Genomic DNA, 18306 nt, shown 5'->3' on the forward strand with positions numbered 1-18306 from the left:
GGACACTGCATCTCCACAGCTCAAGTGATTAAGATGTGTGTGATTAAAGATTTGCTTGCACATGTTTGTGACTCTCCACTAAAGCGCTTCCCTCTTCAACCGGCCCCTCTGTGGCTCCCAGAGGGTCTCCGTCTGAATGAAACCGCCATGACCCCCCTCTCGTTCCCTGCAGTTGTTTATCATCTTGTTTTGAAGTGCGTTCAAATCAAACACTTATGTGACCAGCTTTAAGAAGGTGACATTGTGTAAAGAGCATCACTGGAAGTAGACACTGGAAGCTTGCTTACTTCTCTTGCAGGACGTCCCTCGGTAGCCAGGAGCACAAACACAGGTCCCGTCTTCAGGAGAGCAGGAGCCTCCGTTCTGGCATGAGCAGGTCATGGAGCAGTTGGACCCCCAGAAGCCTTGCGGGCAGATGCTGTCACAGTGGATGCCTGTTAAAAATGAAGGAAACATGACTGTAAGTTTTCCAAACAATCACAGCAGAAAAACAGAAGTGGGAATCGATGCAGAAAAGGCACAAATAAAATCTGAGTTCTTGGGGGGAAAAGAGAGGGATGCTTAAAACCTTTAGGGCACTGTTTTTATAGTACTCTATAGCTTCAGATTTTCTAGCTGGACAGCGTTTTCTGAAAGCAGAAGCCCTGGTTTCAGAAGCACCGTGTGTGTGTGTGTGGGTTCAGGCGTCTCTTGGCCGCAGCACTGGGCCGATCTGAGCAGAGCTCTGTATGTATTTTTGATCAGACTGGGCCTCCCTGCCAGTGCAGAGTGTTCATTAACAGGGCCAAGTCCCCCGAGTGCTCGAGCCTCCTCCGCCATTCTCTTTCAGCTGGTTTGTGTGTGGAGTTTCACCAGGGACATGCTTCAAGTACACACACAAATATATACAGATGAGAAGTACTGTATACGGAGACCCGGAAGAGACGTGATGGAGGGAAAAAAAATTGGTGTGAGAAAAAAAAAAACTGAGTGATAAGAAAACATATTTCTAAGGTTTTTGCGTTCACTCGTAAATATTTCGCGTTATCTTGCAAAACTGTTTATCCACAAACACTTTCTGTTCCCTTCATTCATGTAAACCCTCACGTTTTTGCCGAAGGAGCAATGAATGAATCTCAGGTACTATGATTTTTTCATTTGATTACAAAAAATAACAGGTGTTCATGCTCATTTAAAATGAGTTGTGTTTGAAAAAAAAAACCTACCAAGATTGACATCTTTAGATGTTATTATTAATTATGTGTGTATGTCTGTTCAAACACGCACCCAAAACCTACTTTCGCTCCGCTTCAAATCGCGTGTACCGAATCAGTTTGGGAAACCGCGTGTATTTATCACTATGGAGCACGTCAGCTGATAGTCACGTACCGCTATATGACTGTTTTGAGGATTACATTGGAGGGGCAACGGCGCCTGTAATGAAAAGGAAAGGCAATTCCGCCTTTTTATATTTATTTCAAAGTGTTTTCATGCCTAAATAAAACAAAAGCACAGAACAGACTCGCATTTAAGAGCAAGGCGCGCCCCTTGGTGGTTTGGCGGTATAAGTTGCATATAAGGAGGATCGACTCTTTAATGTTTATTCCCACCCTTCAGAGAACGACTGAAAATACATGAGAAATATGGGAAAAAACTTTACGGGATGTTAGCGGGATAGAATTATAAAATACGGGACAATCCCAGGAAAAATAGTAGGGTTGAAAGGTATGACCCCTACCCTTTCACGTGAACACGCAAAAGGAGGGGTAGGGGTTAGGGCAAGGGCTAATGGAATTGGGATTTGGCCTAAGTCTCTCCATAATATTAAACCCCGAGAACTGTTATGGAATTCCACATGAGACTTGTCAGGAACTAAAACAGTAAACTTTCTAATCTGAGAAGAAGATCAACTAGGAAACCAGTTGTTCAACTGTCCCAGTCACCCATCCTGAGCCCCCCTCTCTGCCCTGGACTTTACTCTATCTACTAGAGCAGCTCACTCACGTTCGACATAGAATGTCTCAGTTTTCAATATGATTTATCTTGTGGCTCTATATTCATACTTGGTATCATTTTAAATGTCTCTGTGTGATTGGTAAAGTGGTCTTAGTTTTACTGTAATATTTCATTCATATATATTGATCTGGGTTTTGGCGTTGATAAGATCTTTGTCAGATGCTCCACTCCAGGGAAAACGGTGTTCACATCAACTCATGACCAGACAAGGGTCTTTGTGAAGCTTTAATTGTCTTGAATTCATGATGGTTTGTTGTAATTCGAGTATTTTAGGGAAAGGTGCAAAAGTGTCTGAGGGATCCTTTAGCCACCCAGCTAGCAAAATTCATGTGGCTCAAATCCGGCCCACATGAGACACTTACATCCGGCCCACATACCACATGGAATGATGGCACTTGGGCGGTCCACTCCTGTTTGCCAGATCTGGGCCACAATTAAGCCATTGACATTCCACTTGTCAGCCAGAATTCAACCAAATGAACCAGAACTGACCCTATTCTGGGCTACAGTTTGCTTTTATTCTGGCCCAGATCTGACACTTGCTGGGTGTGGCAAAGTACAAAAATCCCAGCATGCATTACAGTATGAATACATTCTATAGCCTATTGATGCTACAGTATTCATTATTTGTTTTTGATTCTGCTGTTTATGTTGACGTTGTTATTTTTGTCAATTTTAGTGTCCTGTTTGTGATGTTTGTGAGTTTTGTTCATTTTGTTAATTGTTACCGTTGTTGAGGTTCATATGCTGATTATTGATGTCTCTGTGAGCAGAAGTTGAACCATAGATTTTTTTTTAGCTTATAAACCTTCCTAATTCTGTGGCATGTGGAAGCATGTTATTACATTACTTTTAATAATGGATTAAACATTGGTTAACATCAGTGAATTATATTATTTCATCACAGGTTGTGCCTCACTTAATTTTGTTTTTTGTTTTGTGTTGTTTTTTACTTGGCTTGTAAATTTATCAAGTTCTTAAAAGTTACAGCAGCCCAAAAGAAAATTTAAATTAAGAGGTTCAGGGCTATGAGCCCAACTAAAGCAAACAATTTTCTCTATGATGGTGACTTTAGTCTATGTGGTCCACATATGTTTTAAGATAACTGGGCCACATTTGCCATTTCTTCTCTGGGCCACTATAGGCTCAAATCCACATTAGCCAATTGTGCTGAATATTCGCCAAAAGTGGCCCACATATGTTTTAAGATAACTGGACCACATTTTCCTTATGTTCTCTGGGCCACTATAGGCTAATGGCTGTATTAGCCAGAGTTTACTGTGCCGAATATTTGCCAAAAGTAGCCCACATATGTTTTAAAATAACTGGGCCACATTTGCCATATTTTCTCTTGGTCACATTAGGCTCACAGCCGCAAGAGCCAGAGCTTACTGTGCCAAATATTTGCCAAAAGTGGCACATATATGTCTTAAGATAACTGGGCCACATATGCACCTAGATTACCCTAAAATGACTATGCTACATTTTTGTCAACTGTGGCCCACATTTGTCTTTCATCATTTGGGCCAAATTATCATTTTCTACATGGGCCACATTAGGCTCACATTCAGATTACATTTAGCCATAAATGCCAAATCTTTGCCTTAAATAGAACATATATGAATTTGAATCTTTGGCCCCCCTTTGCAATTGTATAGGTGGGTCACTTCAGGCTCACATTCATTTTACCACCAGTGTGGCATAACTGCCTAAAAGTGGTCCACATTCGTATGCTATCTGGGCAGGATACCCCTTTGCAGTGTGTGAGTCTCTGAGCTCTGCATCAAGGCTTATATGCGGTCAGGTATTAGAAACTTAAATGTATCTTTGGGTAATTGATGTTGTACATTTCTGAATTGGCTTATTTTGTTTAATTGTGTGAATTAGAAAGTAAAATCTTTGCCTGAGAAATAAATGTAAAATTCTTGTTTAACTCTAATATCTTCTGAAGTTTTTGGAACTAGTAGATTGTTTAGGCTGATGCTTCCACAACCTACGACCAGGATTGCTAATACTCAGGCTTAAAGGATGGAGCATAGGCACAGCACTAGAGACCTGTTGATTTCTGACAATCACTGACTTAGTATGATAATCTAGTGCCTAAGTCAAACAAGCATGTGGCTGCATTGGAAGAGGAAGCTGTCTGAAAGGGATGTCCGGGTGCTAACCTGGATTTTATCCAAACAACAAAAAACCACAGCTGCTCAACTCACTGCAGAATTAAATGTGCACTCTCCCGTTTCTCCCGTCAATATACATGGCCAGGCTGCTACAGCCAAACCTTTGGTCACTCGTGGTCATGTCAAACAATGAAGTGGTGCCAATTCAATGGTGCCAGCAGTGAAAATCTTGGGCTGTGGACAATGTGAAACATGTATTGTTCTCTGATGAGTTCACCTTCACTGTCTTTCCCACATCCTAGAGAGTTACGGTGTGGAGAAGCCCCGAAGAAGCATACTCCTCAGACTGTTGCATGTCTAGAGTGAAGCACTGGGGTGGATCAGTGATGGTTTGGGCTGCAATTTCATGGCATTCCCTAGGCCCAATACCAGTGCCGGATGGATGCTTTATTGCCAAGGACTGCCAAGCCATTCTGGAGGACCATGTGCATGCAATGGTTCAAACATTGTGTCCTGAAGGTGATGCCATGTATAAAGATGATAATGTGCCAATACACACAATAAAAAGTGAAGTTAAATGTCTCCCATGGCCTGCACAGTGACCAGATCTTAATATTATTGAGTGTTTTGGAGGAGCAAGTCAGGAAATGTTTTCTTCCACCAGCATCACATAGGGACCTGGCCACTATTCTGCAAGAAGAATGGCTCAAATCCCTCTGGCCACTGTGCAGGACTTGTATCTGCTATTCCCAAGACGAATTGATGCTGTATTGACCCCAAAAGGAGGCCCTACGCCATACTTGAATTATAATGTTTAATTATTATGTTTAATTTTCATTGTGGGCATCATGATGGCACAGTGGGTAGCACAATTGCCTCACAGCAAGAAGCTTGCTGGTTCGAGCCCCAGCTGGGTCAGTTGGCATTTCTGTGTAGAGTTTGCACGTTCTCCACATGTTTGCATGGGTTTCCTCTGGGTGCTCCGGTTTCCCCAACAAGTCGAAAGACATGTGCTATAGGTGAATTGAATAAGCTAAATTGGCCGTAGTTATTGTGTGTGAAAGAGGGTGTTTACCAGTGTTGGGTTGCAGATGGAAGGGCACCCGCTGATAAGTTGGTGGTTCATTCCGCTGTGGCGACCTCTGATTAATAAAGGGACTAAGCCAAAAAAAAAATGAATGAATGAATGCATTTTTATTGTCCGACACCCCTGTATATATATAGCACTAGGATTGTTGCAGTGATTAAAAAAATCCAACAGCCACTTCTCCACGCACTAAAGTGATCTGACCACCATTACACCATAAGTAGATCATTTAGCTTCAGTGTAAATGACGCTCATCCTCAAGTGGCTCACTGCTTTAATAAAATAACTTCAATAAATTAGCATCTATACATTTCACACCCCATAAGTGATAAAGAAAGGAGAAAAAATGTGCACACACATGCATCCATACATACATAATCTCACACTTTCTTTCAAGCTGCAGCTCAGGAAGCTCATTTGCAATTTCCTTTGACAGAGACTGAGCGTGTGGCACGGCCCATTAAAACAGCATTAGTCCCAAGGCTTTGAATTAAGCCAGGTCTAAACTTCAGGGGACAGGCATCATACCTGCTCCACCTTAGTGGCCGGACGAGGGGCGACGATAAAGACAAGCCCAGCTATTGCACTTCAAACGGGTGGCAGGTCTGTTTGAGCTTCTGCTGGGATGGGCAGAAAAAAATCCCCTCCTGCACTTCCTTTATTGTCAGCAATGAATGAGAATGGAGGAGTGCCCTGAAAGCCTAATGGTGACAAACAGAGGGGCTTTTTGAGCAGAAGAAAGAGGAGAAGTGACTGCCTGTCTGCATATGCGACTTTTCTTGAAGAGAACTTGCCAGAGGGACTGGGAGGCAATTAATGAGGAAGAGCGAGTACCATCATACACCATCACTTTCCAGCGCACTTTACATGTTAAGTGGACACACGGCGCACACGTGTAATGCTAGGGCACTTGGTGTTATACGTACAATCCTTCAGTCTAGAGCCCCTGGAGCTCCTAATATCGCACATCCTTTCTCTGTCTTGGTTACTTAGTCTCCTTCCTTTCCAACCCCCATTAGGCACACATATGGTTTTAGTGAAAGTGTCCATTTAATTCCTGTCTCACGTGTTCTCTTATTTCTTTCTTTTCATAAAATACACTCTCAACTTGTCTGTCCTTGAAATATGTGGTCACTCCTGTCTCCTTTGGTCACTGCTTTTCTTTTTATTACAAAAATATGGCAACTACTACTTATTGCTTAACTTAAAAAAATTATTTAATGGGCATATGTATATTTGTGATTATATTAATTCATTACACACTGCAAAAAATATCCGTAAGTAAGCAGTTTTTCTGTATTTTGTGATTCATGTTTTTATTTTTTCTCGTTTATTTATGCCTTTGAATGGCATTATGAGACCTTGATCTTTCTTCTGACAACTTTTAACCTTAAAAAATTGGAAAAAGTGACTTTTATTAACATTTTTAATAGTTAAAGTGATATATTGTCTGGGTTGGTGTTGTATAATATGCTACAAAAATCTTGTAATAAGCTGCCAGAACATTTTCTGTTATTTTACAGACTTATTTCTCTATATATAATTTTTTTAAACATTATATTAATTCAAACGAATAAAATGTCAATAAAAGTCACTTTATTAAACAGTAGAGTTTAATTTTTAGCATCAAACATCGACAGACCAAATAAACGTCTACAAACGATGTCAATAAAAGTCACTTTGTTAAACAGTAGAGTTGAAATTTCAGCATCTAAAGTCGATATAGCAAATTAATGTCTATAAACACAAAATACAGAAACTGTTAATTAACAGATATTTTTTATATCTTTCTGGGCCTTAGGACTGGCTTTTGTAATTATACATTTTGGGCCAATTTTTGTGACCTTTCCAGTTTGTGATTAATGGATAAGTAAATGTGAAAATCCGATTTGCTAATGAATCATTCTATTGGTGAAATATTATAATGATTTAATGAAAAGAACTTAATCAAAAGAACAAATCAAACATTCTACAAGTTTTACTTTGAACTAGTGCAGTATCTTGAATATACGTTTTAAACGTTTTTAGCTATTTGGGAAAATGGGCATTACTAGTTGAAGTCAGAATAATTAACCCTTCTTTGATTTCTTTTTTTTTTAAATATTTCCCAAATTATGTTTAACAGAGCAAGAAAATTTTCACAGTATGTCTGATAATATTTTTTCTTCTGGAGAATTTATTTGTTTTATATCGGCTAGAATAAAAGCAGTTTTAATTTTTTATGAACCATTTTAAGGTCAAAATTCTTAGCCCCCATTACTTGCCTAATTTCCCTAACCTGCCTAGTTAACCTTATTAGCCTAGTTAAGCCTTTAAGTGTCACTTTAAGCTGTATAGAAGTGTCTTGAAAAATATCTAGTGAAATATTATTTACTGTCATCATGGTAAAGATAAAATAAATCAGTTATTAAAAATGAGTTATTAAAACTATTATGTTTAGAAATGTGTTTGAAAAAACAGAAATTGGGGAAACTGTATATATATAACTGTATATATATAACACACACTATGTATTTATTTGGGCCAATACCCAAACAACTAAGACATTTACTATATATTTTTAAAAAGTTTAAACATTTGACATTTAAAAAATGTGCATTATAGTGTACATAGGCCCTGAATTGCCGGTGTCCTGCATATTTTATTTCCAACCCCAATTAAACACACCCGAAGCAGCTAATCAAGCTTTCTCTAATGTAGGTATACTAGAAACTTACAGGGAGATGTGTTGAAGGAAGTTGGAGCTAAACTATGCATGACACCATCCCTTCTCCAAGACTGAGTTTGTTCATCCCTGCTCTAGTCAGTAATAATTACTTAAAAATATGCCTATATCATAGGCTAAAATGTTGGTACATCTCTAATATGATTATGTACAATAAAATTAGAATTGTTCAAATATTTCAAATAATGTTAAATAAAAAAAATCTTTTCAAAATCTACTTTTCTAGCATTATTAGTACCTCAAGTGGTTAAAACTATGTTTAATGTCACGGTTGGCTTCATATATTTGCATTATATCCAGCTGGTCACTTTATGCATTCATTAACCAGTAAAGCTGCATATTTGAAGCTAGTAAGACGAGAAAGCGAATTGATTTATTCATGCAGATGACAGTAACATATAAACACTTCAGAAATGCATTCGATTTCAGTTTTTCATCACAGCAATACATATTTTATTTTGATTACATAATCATCAAATGTTCTGAAACAGAAGCAACTAAAGTGTGAGAGTGTGTGCTGTATCATTAATAAAGTTTAGAAATACTGTAGAGACATTGACATAAGTTACTTTGTGTTGATTTCAGCATTTGTAAATACAGTTTTCTCTTAATGTTCTATGAACTAATACAAACGTTGAGAAATGCAATATTAACTCAGTTTAAAATGTACAATTCGCATACATGGTTCAGTACTTTTTAGGGTAACAATTTAATTTATTAATTTATAATCATTTATTACCCATTAACAAATAGTTATTTCATTATTAGTTATGCATTAACTCTATATTAATATACATTAGTAAGCAGATTAGAAATATGTATTACATTTTCAATATTAATTTAAATATTGTATTACTTATAAAACTGTTCATTAAAAGCAGTTGATGGTTTTAAAGATCATTTAGAACGAGTAAGCGCCATAATAAACAACTCTAATGAACATTTATACATGTTTTTCATGTAGCTATAGTAATATTTGCATACTCTTTATGTTAATAAATGCTTTATTAACACAAATTCCTACAGTTTTGTGAGCTCATCTAAAGTGAGGGCTATTTAAATCTCTTGTAAACGACAAATAAAGGCTCGGTTATATTTTAGAAAAAAGTCAATGAAAGACAAAATGATTCAGAACAAAAAGATTGATTTCAAGACAAAATTGAAACTTTACAACTTTATCAAATGAAAAAAATCTGCAATCTTATCTTTAAATAAAATGATTGTATTCTAAACATGCTGAAGAGTTAATCCTCAACAAGAGATGAAACGCCTATTTCCTAATTCACTACCTGACAAAAGTCTTGTCGCCTATCCAAGTTTTAGGCACATTAAATAATAACTTGATTTCTAGTTGATCATTTGGTGTCAGAAGTGGCTTACGGTATAAGAAAAACAAAGACCTCTAGATTTTGCTTATCCCTTTGACTGCCGCTCTACCAAACGGTTAACCATGTTTTTACAGTTTTAAATAATGACAGTTAAAGTCATTCCAAGAAAAATATAATAAATAATGGTTTACAATACACAGCATTGTTAGTTTACAAAAAATAATCAAACAAACATAATCCTGTTGCACTACTACACTTGATTTTGGTTTTAATGTAAAAATCAAAAAGAAGAAAACATGTTAAATGAGAATCTGAAATATTTTATGGCATAACTAAAAAATAAAGATGATTTAATATTCAAAAATGTTTTATTTTGAATATTTTAAAAAATAAATTGGTCTTACACTTCATATTTTCAGACTTTTCATAGTATATGTATTAAGTCTGGTACTTTTACCATAAACCGACATATCAACCATTTGGTAGAGGATGATATTTTTGAAATTATGGGATGTGTTGAAAAAAAAGCTTTGAGTGTGTTAACTGGCTACATTAGGAGTTAAGAAATGCAATCCAAACATTTTTTTTCTTGATGAGGTAGTTAAAGCGTTATTTTACAAAAATAAAATAGGATCATGCCTCGATTTTTAATTGTTTAATTAGGACAGTAAGGTCTGACTTTGCTAAGACAAAGGGCTCTTGACGATCCATGCACAAAGTGCAAAGCTCAGGGCACAAACGCATTAAGGGCATGTCAGAATCAACTTTTGCTATTGTAAGGACAGAAAAATCCGCTTTGCGCCATGGGGCATGGTCTTACAGGGTTGAGCTTATTCTCTTAATGAAATATCGGTATGTTTTGAGTATAAACCAAAACACACCTAGAGTCTTATCTCCCATTCCCTTTCAGAGTCAGTTGCGTCACACCATAGCGCGTTTGCTATTTACATGGCGGACTTTGTAAGTGGAAAAACTGAGTGCTTCACTAGCAATAAAACAGGTAACAGAGCATCTGCAGCGCGAGAATGAGAGAATGAGCCTCCTCATTATTTACTTTCGCTTTCACTCTCTTGGATAGGGAAACGTGTTGTACACACAGACATCCATTAGCCTATAAATAAATAATTTCGTTTGTCAAGCACAAAGATTTGTTTCAAAACTTTTTCTAAATTCAGTTCTAAATTCCAGCAAACGAGTAAATGAACAATAATAACGAAGTGTGGTCAAAAACACTTATAGTTATTTCTAAACATACATGCTATGCACCATATGGTCTAAAACCTGACAGGTGGGCAAATCAAAGCTTGTTTTTAAGAAAACAAATATAAATATGCATATAATAAATATTACTGCTAATAATGATAACATTATACAAAAGCAAATTGTTATGAATAAACTGAAAAAGCCCCCCGAGATAAAGAAGGCATGAAAGTTTGGTTTTTATGTAGGCTAGAAAATAATAATTTTAGTAATATTTTAATCCTTTAATTCTTTTTCATTTGTAAAAATATTTGCGTATTACTGTACACCTTGTGTGTATTAAGCACTGTTTAAGTGAGTCGCACAACTAACGCACTCTGCGCTGGACTATAGACCGGATTTAATCTGGTCTATTGAACAGTCTATTTAAGTTCCTCAAAATAGCAACGTGCCAGCGCCTCAACACGTCTCCTTCTTTAGATCAGAATGCCTATGGGTGCACATATGAGCGCAAATGCATTTGCTATTTAAACAGCGTGGCGGAAAATGTCAAAACGACTCTTGCGCCAAGCTGAAATCAGCAAACAACAATTGCGTCGTGCCTTGCGCCGCATTGCTCCGGGTGTATGATAGGGCCCAAAGTCATGTCACTTGACAGAAATAAAGTACAGTGTAGAATCTAAAAGTCATGGTGCAGTGGAAAAAGAATTATTATTGTGAACGACTGCCTCCATATTTCTCTGCAACGACTCAAATAACTTATTAATAAAGTCATCTGGAATGGCAATGAAAGCGTTCTTGCAGGACTCTCAGAGTTCATCAAGATTCCTTGGATTCATCTTCAATGCATCCTCCTTCAAATTACCCCAGACATGATCAATAATGTTCATTTCAGGTGACTGGGCTGGCCAATCCTGGAGCATTGACCTTCTTTGCTTTCAGAAACTTGAGAAGAGGCTGTAGTATGAGAGGGAGAGCTATCCTGCTTAAAAATCTGCCCTCTCCTGTGGTCTATAAGTGGTTTATAATATAATGGGCAGCACAAATGTCTTGATACCTCATGTTACAATCCACTCTACAGATCTCTCGCATGCCCCCATACTGAATGTAACCCCAAACCATGATTTTTCCTTCACCAAACCTGACTGATATCTATGAGAATCTTGGGTTCATGGGGGTTCCAATAGGTCTTCTGCAGTATTTGTGAAGATTGGGATGCAGTTCAACAGATGATTCATCAGAAAAATCAGCCTTTTGCCACTTTTCCAAATGATCAGCTAGAAGTCATTAAGACTAAGACTAGACTAAGACACTAAGACTAGAACAATTGCTTGTTGCTCTTACAACTGGGATCGACAACAAAACTTTTGTCAAGTAGTGTACTTAATAAATTATTTCTAGTACGCAGTTATTAAAAAGTGTTACCCTCTTTAGTTAACACAGTTCATCATCATTTTACTTATAGTGCAATTTTATTTAGTTTCCAATTGAAATATACTGTTCAATTAATCCGTTATCATTTAGTATGTTATTAATACAATCCACTATTGCCAAAGTTTCAATAAACTTTTGAGACAAGTTTGAGACAAACTCTTATTCCAAAAGATCTGACGATGACACGACTGTTTTAAATGAGCAGCCTCAAAAACACATTTGCGACTCCACGTGAGGTTCCTTCCTGTATTATTCCGCAATCTCTCTCCACCTCGTGTGTAGCCCATTCTCTTAAAGTCTCAGACCTGACACTCTCTTCTCACACTCGTATGAACGTCTAGCTCCGTCTCTCTCCATAGCTTCCATAAATCTCTGCTCTGCATAGTCTCTTTGTTCAGATGCTCGCAGTCTCTGAGGCCTATTTGCACCCTGGTGACTCCATTAGGCCTGGCAGATGGCGGAGACCTGGGCACGATGCAGAGCGTGAGATTTCTGCGTATCTGGCTGCTTCTTGCAGATAATGAAAGCCACATCATTTCCCAATACACACGGCCAGAGTTTGGAGACCTGAACGGAGAGTGTTATGGAGGCGCCCGCAGGCAAATCCACATCTTCAGACTGTATACCTGCTTTCTTTTGTATAACGTGTTTGCGTGCTACTGTAAATCTGGAGAATGTGTAAACACAGTCCTTCTGTGATATTCAAGCATGTCCGCTGCCTGTCGAATGTCTTTCTTGTACTGCGACAGAAGGTGTAAGCGCAGTGTGAAAGCTGTATAAACACGACGCAGAACGACGGCTTCATTATGGGTCAGCGCAATCTAATTAGCTAACATGTTCAGCAACAGTTATTATAAATGCTTCATGCTTTGAGAGATTTCATATTAATCTGCCTGCAGGCTGCGAGTCCTGTGATGGTACCTTTGGGAGGGATGGGGGTCCTGTATAGAATGATTTCACGAATCCACGCACACACATTGATTGATTTAAATATACCACAAGGAGATTAAATAAATATGTGCTACTGCGTACAGTTCAGAATTATTATTAAAAACATGGATCTCCCCCTGGACCAAAAATATTACTTTTAGGATTCTGCATCAATTAGATTACTTTAAAAGATTTATTCTGCAATGTTTATTTTATGAAGCCATATACACTGTATAAAACGTTAAATATCCATTAATGGTTTCCATACTTTGAGATTCACAAGTGTTCATTTGTTTCAACATAATAAATATAGATAATATGGGACATTGTGGAGAGTAAATAACATCTTGTGTGTTAAATTGTAAAACCCAAAAAGTTAAGGTAACTCAAACTTTTTGAGGAAACCGATTGCAACAAACTATTTAAGTTCAAAGACTAATCCTAATGAGTACTGTGAACTTAATCCAATTGAGTAAACGAAGTAATTTAGGCACAGTAAAACCCAATAAGTTAAGGCAACTCAAACAGTTTGAGAAAACCAATAGCTACTAACCATTTGTAAACTTACTCTATTTAAGTTGAAGTAATAAGGTATTTTATTAACTCATTACCTTCAACACAGTTCAAAACTCTTTTCAAATGAGTAGAATTAACTTTCAGTCAATTTTGAGTTAACTACACTCATTTCATTTGATAAAGTTGACTGTTGGGTTTTACGGTGTATATATATTAAGGTTTCTACAGGTTTCATCAAGTCAAATTTAAGACTTTTTCCTTTTTAAGATAATTATAAATAATAATTTCAGACTTACACAAGGCTAAACACTAAGGATTTTTTTTCTAACGGTCCAGTTAAAACATTAAAAAAAACATTAAACAAATGTTATTGTAAGGAAGATAATTAAACCACATGTTTATAAATAGAAATATAAATAGAGTTGGTAAATAGAGTTAATAAAAACTTTTGTCGGAATGATAGTGATTGGATGGGTGTTGAACATAGGAATATTAAGACCTGCTTAAAATGATTTAAGACCCACAACAGAATATTTCAGTAAATTGAAGACTTTTTAAGACTTAAGACCCTGCGGATACCCTGATATATAGATATATGCTTGAATGTGGATATTATATATTTTCACCTGCCTCTTTATTAAGTACACCTGCCCGTATCAGATTGAATCATTCTGTCTTAAAGTGATAGTTCACCTAAAACTGACAATTGTGCCATTGTTTACTCCCCCTTCACTTGTTCAAAACCAATAGGCTCTACGCACAGCTAGCGTTTTAAAGCCAATGATAAACTTAAGGTGAAAGCTTAATGTAACTATTTTTAATTTCACAAGGTTGTTTTTGCAGCATCAATGTTGTAATGTAATTACAGTACATTCAGTTAAATAGACTTAAGCGTTCATTTAGTTGTTCAAGCGTAAAACGAGATGAAAGACCCGTCCTGCGCCATCAGTAGCAAGAGACTAGCGCACGAAATTCCATTGAAAATACTGGGGTAAAATAAACTGTCATATTTTAAAGACATGGCGGGAGGGGGGATGAAATTTAATGCCGTGCTTCTTGTCCGATCTGAGACCCACATCATATCGTATATCTAACAGAGAGTGAAGATCACAGATTTTTAAAGAAATCAGATCTTAAACGTGACAGTTTTGTAATGGAAAGACCGGAAGCCTTTGGGCTACCTGGCTGAAAATTAAAAATCTGTGTGCATGTAGCCCATTTGAGTGTGGAACATGTGGAAGTTATTTTGAAAAATGCTGGAAACTGGTAACTATTGACTTCGATAGTACTTGTTTTTCTTACTAGAAGTCAGTGTTTACCGGAATCTTACATTCTTCAAAATATCTTCTGTTTTGTGTTCAGACATGCTCACAACAAGTGATTATTTGTGACTCTTTTGCCATTCTATCAGTTCAAATCGGTCTGATTATCCTCTCCTGACTTCTAGCATCCAAAGAACTGGCTCTCACTTGACATTTTCTTTTTTCTTTAGTCTGAAATCTCTAGAGTTGCGAATGTAAACTCACAATACCGCAGCAATTTCAGAAATACTCAAAACAGCCTTTCTGGCAACAACAACCATGAACACACCTTCATTCAATTAGTTATATCACATTTACCCTCCAATTTGATGCTTGGTTAGTACTTCAGCTGAGTTTGTTGACCACATGTTTAAATCTATTGCTGCCATGTTTTTGTTGATTATATATTATTATTTATTAAAACACAAGTGAACAGACGTAATTAAATAATTGGCCTGTGAGTGATTATTATTTTTTAAAACATACTCGAGAGACTTCCGGTGGCTGGCTTAAAATGATTAGCAGTAGTATAAATAGTTGTAGTGAGTCTATTTCACACAGCTTTTGAAGAGAGCACTGAAGTGTAGCTTTAACAGCAGGATTCCAATGTGATTTCACATCAACAGCGCTTATGAAGTATAACAGAACAGAGCTTCATACAGAAACATTGTGTTTCCTATAACCACAACAACGAGATTCTGTGTCAAACAGGGTACTTATAATTAGTACATGATCATCTTGAAAACTTCATGAAATCTAATTTATATGGAACAAAACCCAAACATCAAAGTGTGGCTATCAACGAAAGGGTTTACACAAGTGTTAATATAGATTAGGGTCAATGCGTTTTCCCAATTTCGCTAGCAGTTTCTTCTGCTCAGCATCAATTTGATCCAAAATACAACAAAACACACTGATTTATTATTATCATAATTTTACATATCTGTTTTGATTTCAATATAATTTGTAATAATAATAATGATTATTTGCTCTCATTTGCTCTGACATGCATTGTGAGCTGTAAGGTCTTTTATAGATAGGTGTGTGGCTTTCCTATCAGTATAATCAAACACAGCTGGACTCAATTGAAGGTGTAGAACCATCTCAAGGATGACAAATGGACAGCACCCGAGTTAAATATATTTAATACAATATATATATATCGTTGTTTTGTGGTCGAGGTCCACATATTTATAAGATTGTTGTGTTTTTCTGTCAATATGGGCTGCTATGTGTACATTAATGAGGAAAAAAAATTAACTTAAATGATTTTAGTAAATGGCTGCAAAATAACAAAGAGTGAAAAATTTAAGGGGGTCTGAATACTTTCCATACCCACTACACACACACACACAAACACACACACACACACATGCACGCGCACGCACGCACGCACATATATATGTATATGTATATGTGTATATATACATGTATATATACATATATGTGTGTGTGTGTGTGTGTGTGTGTGTGTGTGTGTGTGTGTGTGTGTGTGTGTGTGTGTGTGTGTGTGTGTAGTGACTGCATATAGTGAGTATATATATGTGTGTATATGACCCTCGACCACAAAACAACACTCTTAAGTTGCACAATTATATTACTGGCAATAGCCAAAAAATATATTGTACAGGTCAAAATTACAGATTTTTCTTTTATGCCAAAAATAATTAGAATATAAAATAAAGATCCTGTTCCATAAAGATTTTGTAAATAAATTTTCTACTGTATATATACATATATTTATATCAAAACTACATTTTTGATTAGCAAATTACATTGCTAAACACTTAATTTGACCAACTTTAAAGGGGTGGTCCACTAAAATATCATATTTTAAACTTTAGTAGATGTGTAATGTAGCTGTGTGAACATAAACAACGTTCTCTGATTGTAAGATGCTCAAAGTTCAATGCAAAGGGAGACCTTGGCTTTGACAGAGTTAACATAGCAAAGCCTACAGTGAACGAAATTTGGGGACTACAGAAAAATACATCCGGGCTAGTGAGATCACAAGGGCTTCCAGTTACACGCATTTACCATGCGCAGACACCCCGCACAGCAGAGGGGCATGGCCAGAAGTGCTGTAATGTTATAGCAGAGAAAGCTAAAATGGTGCCCAAACACTGCTATTTCTACAGAGCTTCTTCTGTTTCAGTATTTGGGCTTCTAAAGGACACGACACAAAGAGAAAAGTGCTTACAGTTTAATCTTAATTATGTTCCAGAGAATTCTAAAATATATAGCTAGCATTTGACAAAGGAGAACTTCCAGAATCTCTCCCAGTTCAGTGCTGGATTCGACTAAAAACTCCTCCAACCGACGAAGCTGTGGATTGTGAGCCACAACCTGTAAGTATTTTTATTTGTTAAAAATGATAAATTACATGCACAGTTTCTAGCATTAACATTATGTTGTAGCGAGGACGTAAACAAGGATGTAAACAATGGGAAATGCTGTTGGGCACCGCTAAGAATTTAGCTACAAATTCATATTTATCAGTCAAACCACTGTAAACACCCACAATCTTCACCAGCGCTGCTGTCTCTCTCTATGCGGATGATTTCAGTGTCTCTCTATGTGGCCACTTTCCGTTTGTTCTACATCTCGAATAACAAACTCGCAAAAGATACGTTTCAGTGAACGGTTCATATTACTTAGACATGCTTATTCTGAATATATGTGAAAGACACTTGTCAGAGTTTATTTTATAGAACAGGCATGAGGTTCAGCTGTGTCCACTTCCTTTTCTGTCTGATTCAGGCAAACTGATACAGCTGTTTACATAGTGCAAAAGCGCATGCCTGCAGGGGTGTGACGTGGTAAAATGGAGCCAATCCGCGAATCACAGCACATTATGTTAGCTGACCAAACAGAGCCTGAGGGTGGGCCTTTCAGAGGAACTAGGCAATATGAAATTTTCATAGCTGAGTAGCTGTATATAATCAAAGTAAGATATATGAAACACAAGTTTCTACAAGTGAAGCATGAGCACACATTGCTTTGCATCTTATAAACACGATCAAGCCTTAAAAACTGACTGTGGACCAACCTTTAAATACAATTTTATGAATATTTAGATTTTTTTTAACCCTCGCATTCTAAATACTCAACTAATTTTATCTAAACCAAATGTAGTCTTATCCTAACAAACCATACATCAATGTAAAACTTTTTTATTCAACTTTTTTTTAATTAAAAAATGACACTCAATGATGGTTTTGTGGTTCAGGGTCACCGGGGGCATTAAAAATCTGCGATGCAATACTTTTATGGATCTTTGATGAATATAAAGTTTGAAAGAACAGTATTTTTTTGTACCCTTGTGAAAGTCTACTGACACTTTTCATAAATTTAGTGTGTCCCCATGCCATGAAGGCCTTTTATTCAACAAGAGGCGAGTAATTCACACAAAGCATTTATGTTGCATCATAAAAGCCCACTTTAACATTTTAATGCAATTTTATGAGCAGCCTCACACTCACCTGTCCATCCTGGCAGACAGCGACAGAATCCACTCACAGGGTCGCATCCATCAGCGTGGTTACAGTCACAACGCTCGCGACACTCCAACCCATATGTGCCATCCTGAATAACCACATACACAAACCATCTCGCTTAGCTCAAACTGCCCTGTCATGACAAATATTTATAATTCAAATGGTCAGTCCTG

At 36.9% G+C, this 18306-nt stretch overlaps 1 protein-coding gene across 1 annotated transcript in view; it reads right to left on the minus strand.

Annotated features, from left to right (window-relative positions):
- The window catches only part of megf11 (multiple EGF-like-domains 11), a 254354-nt gene that overhangs the window by 46107 nt on the left and 189941 nt on the right, over window positions 1-18306 (minus strand). Inside the window, exons 14-15 of the mRNA XM_056478777.1 lie at window positions 18119-18221; window positions 288-434 (exon numbers count right to left, since the gene is read on the minus strand). Of these exons, the coding sequence (XP_056334752.1) occupies window positions 288-434; window positions 18119-18221 (250 nt within the window). The remainder of the gene's footprint in view (window positions 1-287; window positions 435-18118; window positions 18222-18306) is intronic.

This window comes from Danio aesculapii, chromosome 18 (genome assembly GCF_903798145.1).
Source record: "Danio aesculapii chromosome 18, fDanAes4.1, whole genome shotgun sequence".
Taxonomy (NCBI): domain Eukaryota; kingdom Metazoa; phylum Chordata; class Actinopteri; order Cypriniformes; family Danionidae; genus Danio; species Danio aesculapii.